The sequence below is a fragment of the Pteropus vampyrus genome, unplaced genomic scaffold, assembly GCF_000151845.1.
Source record: "Pteropus vampyrus isolate Shadow unplaced genomic scaffold, Pvam_2.0 Scaffold134, whole genome shotgun sequence".
In the NCBI taxonomy this organism is placed as follows: Eukaryota; Metazoa; Chordata; class Mammalia; order Chiroptera; family Pteropodidae; genus Pteropus; species Pteropus vampyrus.
This window is the reverse complement of record NW_011888915.1, coordinates 310375-317341: the sequence shown is the minus strand read 5'-3', so window position 1 is coordinate 317341 and position 6967 is coordinate 310375. Positions and strand designations below refer to the sequence as shown.

At 55.1% G+C, this 6967-nt stretch overlaps 2 protein-coding genes across 4 annotated transcripts in view; one reads left to right on the top strand and one right to left on the bottom strand.

Annotated features, from left to right (window-relative positions):
• DIAPH1 (diaphanous related formin 1) overlaps positions 1-2643 on the top strand; it is a 90841-nt gene extending 88198 nt beyond the window's left edge. For 2 of the 3 annotated variants that reach the window (XM_011367422.2, XM_023534851.1), the window contains one exon: positions 683-1221. In XM_011367422.2, coding sequence (XP_011365724.1) covers positions 683-840 — 158 coding nt within the window. In that variant the 3' untranslated portion in view covers positions 841-1221. Of the gene's footprint in view, positions 1-682 lie in introns of all 3 variants that reach the window. The other variant, XM_011367423.2, reaches the window with a different exon arrangement.
• A 2062-nt stretch (positions 2644-4705) lies between these two features.
• On the bottom strand, positions 4706-6742 carry LOC111744377 (protocadherin gamma-B4-like). The gene has a single exon (XM_023534889.1). The coding sequence runs from the start codon at positions 6677-6679 to the stop codon at positions 6497-6499; it is 183 nt and encodes a 60-aa protein (XP_023390657.1). The 5' UTR covers positions 6680-6742; the 3' UTR covers positions 4706-6496.
• Positions 6743-6967: the final 225 nt, after the last annotated feature.

The following is a 6967-nucleotide window of genomic DNA, read 5'->3' as shown; positions in this document are numbered from 1 at the left end:
TGCGGGGCCCTTGGCGTTTGTGTCACAGCTGCTACCGTTGAGGAGGTTGGGGAGAGCTGGGCAGGTGGGCTCCTGGGGAGAGGGAGGGTCAGTGGGGCACATGAGAGTGTGATAGGCAAGTGACGTCACTGTGTGGCTGCTGCTTGCAGGAATCTCCCTGGCAGCCTGCCGAAGGCCTTCCTCTGCTAGGGACAACTCCCCCAGGGCTGACTGAAAGTGATTTTGGCCAAAGAGCTTCCTGGGAACTGCCAAGAAAACAAAAATAATACTGTTTATTAAGCTTGAGCCTATTCAATTCCAATAACATTACAATGAGAAAACCGATTTTGAGTACTTCACCTCCCTTTAAGTACATACGCTTGAACCCTGTTCTGTCTGTCTAGCTGTATTCAAACCTTTGTGCTGTTTTCACACAGGAAAGCGAGAGCACGGCTTGCTCTCCCGCCTGCACTGATCCTTTCGTGTATTCTCTGTACCTTTGCCCTCCAGCAGCATATTCCGCATCTTCTTGGATCTCTACCCTTCCTTCAAAATAAGGGCTACTGTGACCCGGACAGGGCAGCCACGTTTCATGACGTTTCATGACGTTTCATGGCTCCTGGCTGAATGTCTGTCCCGGAGTTCGAAAGGGTTTGGAAGCTGAGACTTCTGTGGACAAGATCCCTTATATCTTCTCTTACAGCCAACAGGAAGGCCGGGTGTGCAGTCACATCTCTGCTAGCCTCGGAGCTGACCAAGGACGATGCCATGACTGCCGTTGCTGCCAAGGTGCCCAAGACCAGTGAAGGAATCCCCACAATCCTCGAGGAAACCAAGGAGTTGGTTGGCCGTGCGAGTTAAGCCGGGTCCTGTGGCCACGCGCTCCTCCGTGGGGCCCCAGACTGTCCTGCCCTTCAGCACGTGCCTGGAGGGTCATGGAGATTCTCCTGTGGGGTGGCTGCTCCCACTGCCCTGACCTGTTCTTCTCTCTGGCCTGCTGCTCTTTGTACATCACACACAGCTTCAGCTGCCTGGAGGCCAGAAGGAAAGGGCAGTGTGGGGAGGCCTGAGCCCAACCCAGCCAGCCCTGGCTGTCGCATTACCAAAGCAGGCTCCGTGTTTGCTGCCTTAACCCCAAGTGTCTCCTCTGTTACTCTGAGGCCTGTCTCAGACGAGGCCGCCTGCTTGCTCAGCCCCTGACTTTCCAGGGGGCTTCCCATAGGTCAATCTCGCTGGGTTTGTGCTTTTCTTTCGTGGTTTCTCTGGCCCTGAGACCAGCATGGGGCTTGTGAACCTTTGGGCTATATCCCTTCTCTCATTGCCGTCACCTCTGCTCAGCTTTTCTCCCAGCTACTGTTATTTATTGCTAGTGGTGTGGCATTGGGAGCTGCTTTTAAGAAAGTGGGAGTAAATCTCATCCTCACTCCACCTTCCTGAGAAAGGCCTCCCAAGACAAAAAGGACCTAGACCACTTTTACCTGTTTCACTGGCGGGCAGGCAGGGCATAGAGACACTGTGGGACCTGCCCCAGCCTGCTGCCATGCTTTATGCCATTGCCTCCCTGGACCCTCTGCACCAGCCCAGGCTATTGAGCCATGGTCCCTCCTCGTGCCCTCCCCAGAGCTTCGGTGCATCTCATCTGGAGTATGGGCTGTATTGTGACCATCCCAACACCTCACCCTCTGTCTCCAAGGAAATGGGAGGTGGAGCCTCCTGGCTGAGAAATTGTTTTGCAAATGGATCTATTTTTGTATGAGATTTTTTTTTTAAGAAAATAGCCCTTCCTTTCCCCTCCTTCCTCAATAACATTAAGAGGCTTTGATGGCAGATTCCAGAGTCCCTGGGATTTCTCGCCACAGACCTCAATCCCGAACAGGCCCCTGGGTGGACCTCCATCTCAGCCCTCAAGCCTTCTGGGCCCCTGAGGCCAGTGCAGATTCTCCCTCCCAGCATCCAGTTCTGGGGCAGGAGGAAGCTCTTCTCTGGTTGAGCTAAACCAGGCCTAAGAGGAGTGCGAGCTCTGAGACCACAGAGTTTTTATAAATTTAATATATTTATCAAGCCAAATGTGCAGATGCTAACTGGACGCTCTGGGGAAGTGGGCGCAAGGAGTGCCCACACACAGTGTCCCCCTGCTCCCTTCTGAACAATGGACAGGCCAAACTGTTGGGTGACCCCAGCCACAGGAAGCTCAGACTCTGGCTCAAGGTGACACTTTGCTCTCCTTGTGTTCCTTTCATCTTCCCACCCACAGGTAGGGAGAGAGAATGGCACTGTTAGGGCTTTGCCCAGAATTGTGGCTGTTAGAATAAGGGGGAGCTTAGGGAAGACTAGACACTTGCAGGGAGGCCTTGAGGCCGGGAAGAAGGGTGCCGGGAGCGAGAGTATGCGCGAAGGGGCAACAGCAGCTCCTTTGGGCTATTCCTGAGAAGACTGGTGCGAGGGGCCTGCTGCTCCTTGGGTCCCCTCCCTCTTCCTGCTGACATCTGGGGCTTTGGCCCTTTCTTTTTTAATCTACTTTTGCTAAGATGCATTTAATATAAAAAAAAAAAAGGGACAAAATGCATATCTGTTTCCCTCGCCTCTTGGGCTTCTGGGATGTCATCACCTCCAGTTTGTTGGGTTTGTTTCCAACTGTTAATAAAGCATTGAAATAGTACTGCCTTATAGCCTCCTGTGTGACTTTCTGAGCTTGTTTTTTGTTTTCTTTCCATTCTCATCCAGGCCCCTCCATCCTGTCCTGCTTCACATCCCTGACTGACCTGACAAACCACTGTCAAAAGTTTAAGGTGCCTGTCATGTGCCAGACACTATAGTTGGACGCAGGCCTAGAGATGATTAATACATGGTGGCCTCTGCCCCCCATATGCCCTCCCATTAAGTGGTAGGGCCCCAGTCCAGCCCCCTCCCCTTCCTCATTGCTGCCTCTTGGCTTGGAACCCTCTTCTTAAACTCAGTTCTAGCTCCCTACCTCCCCACGCCCCCAGATGTCACCCAGTTTCCTGGCAGTACCTGTTCCTCTTTTGATGAGGAAACTATCTCCCATTCATCTCCCCGTCCCCCTTTTGGTGGCTACAGACCACATTGCACACCAGGGAGCCCTACACTTGGGTGGAAATGAGAGCCTGTCCAGCAGAGGTCAGAAGCTAGAGGTCATGCTCCAGATGACTTGCTGCTCAGAGTCACATTTGTTTGAGCACGTTGTGACCTGCAGAAAGAAACCTTACAAGCTATGAGCAGGCCCAGAATAGACAGGGAGGGGCCTTGAGAGGACCACAAACCCATTTGGGCAGGCCCTGGAACTGGAAATAAAAGCCTTTTAAGTAACCCTGGAGCCTGGGCAGCTGCCTCCTACGGCTGGGGATGTCGGTGGACTGCCTGCTTCCTCTCTCTCCCCAGAGGCCACATGCTTCTGGCTCAGAGCTTTACAGGCACACATACCAATTAGGGGACCAACCACAGCTGCTGTTCACTCTCTGCCAGTGCCTGGAATAGAACCCAGGCGTCCGGTTCCCCACCCTCCGCAACCTGGCTCTCAGAAACAAAACCCCGCTTCCTTTCAGCAACAGCGCACACCACCTCCCTCCCGCGCAGGAAAGTCGCCCCCAGATGCTAGGTTGGAAGGCTTGGTTTCCATGACAACAGACAAGGAACAGGCAGAACGCACGACCTGTCTCTGAGAGGCTCCAGCAGCGGAAGCCCAGAGACATTCTCCTCCCGCCCTGTGGTTGGGCAAATCCTCCCTGACCCTCCAGATAACCCCAGTGGGTCTGCCTTTCTGTCCTTCCGCACAGCCTTCCCTCCCCCTCTGTGTTTCTTGTAGCTTCTCTGGCTACAGCAGCCTTGAAATCCCACTGTGCTTCGGGGAGGCAGGCGGAGGAGGCGGGGAGATAGGCGAAGCCGATGAGTGAATGGAAAAGCACGGAGAGGGAGCGAGGAAGGAGGGAGGGCGATCTGGGTCTGTGGGCAACCTGATTTCCTGCTTGCCCTTTCGGTCCCCTTGACCACCCTCACCCACCCCCGGGCAAGAAAGCGATGAGCTCTCCAATTTCCTTGGCTTTGCTGCGGTGAGGCAAGCGGGAAGGCGAATTCCAGATGGGGAAACTGAGTCTCAAGCTACAAACCCGGCCTTCGGAGGATCGCCGCGGGCGTTCCCTCCCACTCCCGCCGTGTTCCCGAACCCCTAGACATGGAGGGTGGAGGGGCGCGGGCAGAGGAGAGCTTCCCTCCTCCCGCGAAGCCCGCAAGGGCGCACTGGGGTGGTAATTTCAGCGGGGAAGAGGCGGGCACAAAGGAGACGTCACCGCCCCCGCTCCATGCGGTTTGCCAGGCGCCAACCCGCGTCCGCCCCCGCGTCCTGGTCTCCTCTTCTGCCTGGAGACTGGCGCTTAGCACGGTAAGGGAGACAGCCGCAAGCATCCAGCTGCACACTCAATTGCACACTGACACGCCGCGCTCGGAAAGCCCCTCCCCCACAAGGCACCCGCAAGCCGATTACACACACGGTATACAGATCCACCAGCACAGTCAACCGCACACTATTACATATGCACAACGGTGTTGCAAGCATAGGCAGACACATTTGACAGTCATACACCATAGGACTCAAAACCAAGACGCAAACACCATAATCGCCTTCCGATTCCGCTCTTCCAGCGTGCACCTCCCAGGTCGCTTCATCCGCACGTGCCAGCGGCCTCCATGTCTTAAACAGAAACGTTCAACCTTTCAGAAGAAACCTTTTTTATTTTTATTTTTCAAAGAAAAAAAGCCATATAAATATTAGAGTATAAAACTTGCGTGAGACACAGGAAGGGGGTGGGGAGCTACGTGACTATGCAAAGAGAAGCGCTTATAGGAGTCAGTACCGGGGAGGGAGTCGCCGCAGCGCGTGGACACAGCACAAAACACAGCACGGGCCGCCGCAGGCAGATTCAAGGACAGACGGCTACGCGGAGCCCGCTGCCCGCTGCCAACTCGCCATCACGGAAAAGCACACCGCACTACACTATTGGCTATTCTACACCAGCTGAAAAAAGGGAGGGGGCTCTACACTACTTAAGGACGGGGGTGGGGGTCTCGCGCAGCCCCGCAGAATGAACGGGACTCCGGGGGGCAAAAGGGGGTGGGGAGAGGAAGGTTTATACACAAGGAGGCACTGGGGACTTTAACCAGCCTCTGGCCACTAGGGGGCGCACTGGGGGGCCTGGGCAGTGGCCTTCACAGAGAAGAAATGGCACCTGGCAAGGTGAAGGACCAAGGCTTGGGAATGCAGGGGCCCCGGGGAGAAGCCTGATCCTGGGCTGAGACTTTCCGTCCACTTGGTCCCTGCTCTAGTCCCTTGTCTCCCCAACCCAGGGACCGAGAATGGCCTAGCTGGCCCTCCCTGCTGGCGAGGGGGCCACACTGATCCTTCACCAGCGGTACCTCTGGAGTACCCAGCACCCACAGAGTCTTCTCTGACCTCTCCAGGGGACCTGGTCCCAAACCTGCTCAGAGCTTCCTTGGACTGTACTGCCGGTTTAAACCCCTTGGTGCTGGTAGCTCAGCCCAGAGCTGGCTGCCTGGGCAGAGCCCTGAATGTGGTGGATGGGGATCCAGCTTGGTGCTTGGTTTATGGCTGGAATTTGGGGATCTGATCAGTACCCTGGGGTCACGCAGAGCCTCCTGAAAGACCCTGTCAACTGAGGAGTCAAGCTTTGTCCATCCCCCATCCACATACACACCCTTCCCTTTATCATACTACCCCATACTGTCTTGGAACATGCAGTGGAGTCTCTTATTTGGGGAGGGGGAAGTCACAGCATGCAGTGGCAACATCAAACAATGAGAAACAAAATAAAACAAAAAATCTGGTCCCTAGGGCATCGGGAAGAGGCATGGTAGCAAAATGCCCTCCCTAAATCTGGCAAGCATCAGTACCGCGGGAACGGTGACCAGGTCTCCCAAAACTTGAGCTTGGTCTCAGGCTCTGGAAGGATGTGAGGGGGCTGGCACCAAACCATGCTTGGGGGGGAAGTCTGAGAATTGAAGGAGATTCCAAGAGGTCATGATGCCCTTCCAGCTCTTCAGAACTATGAGCCTTTTTAAGTCACCGGGTACCTCAACACCCCAACCACCTTACTCAAGAAAGAGGAGCTGTTGAAGGAGTAGGGTGGGGTGGGATGGGCAGGAGGAGGCAGCAGATGGTTAGGCCTGATTGAATCTGGATGATGGAGGAGTTCGGCAGTAACTAAAGGGGGAGTGATAAATGATGTCTACACTAACCCCACCACCCCCTTGGGCATAGCAATTGATTGGATGGGGGTTCTCAGCAGAACTCCCTTTGCATATTCAATCCCAGGGGCAGAGAGGGGGTGTTGACTGGGCACTTGTTTCTGTTTTCCAAGGGAAGCATGGCCTGGGCCCTGACCAGGATCCTGGGGGCGAGCCCTGAAAATCTGAGGCCCAGGCCGGGTAGGGGAGGCTGGGCTGGTTGGGGGGAAGTGGCCCTGTGGCTCTGGGCCCGGCCTCCACATTACTTCTTCTCTTTCTTGCCCGACTTCTTCTTGTTGCCGTTGCCACCTGCCGGGGCCTTGCCATCCCGCTTGCCTGCTGCGTTGGTCAGCGTGGCATTGCTACCAGGAATGTAGACATTCTGGCGGTAGTCGGGCACGTGCTGCAGGGTGAACTGGGGCCCATAGCGGGCACTCAAGCCCATGGTGCCGGCGCCTCCTCCCAGGGTGGAGCTCCCATCAGCAGCTTCTGCAGAGACAGAGAAAGGTCAGGGGCTAAACTTCAGGTCCCCGACAGTCACTCTTATAGCACAAGCAGCTAATGAGTGCCTGCAAAGCACCTGGCCCTGACCACACCTAGTGCAGGGAAGACTGTCTCTATCCACAGAGGCAGAGAGGTAAGGGGATCTGGAACGACAGCCGTGGTTTGATTTCTAGCTCTTTTATCTGTTCACTTAAAGTAAGAGCTTAAAATATGCTCGCTGTTATTTCTC

Bases quoted from the DNA above. Each gene is read 5' to 3' on its own strand.
- LOC111744377 (XM_023534889.1), bottom strand. From the start codon at position 6,679: ATGGGCTTGAGTGCCCGCTATGGGCCCCAGTTCACCCTGCAGCACGTG.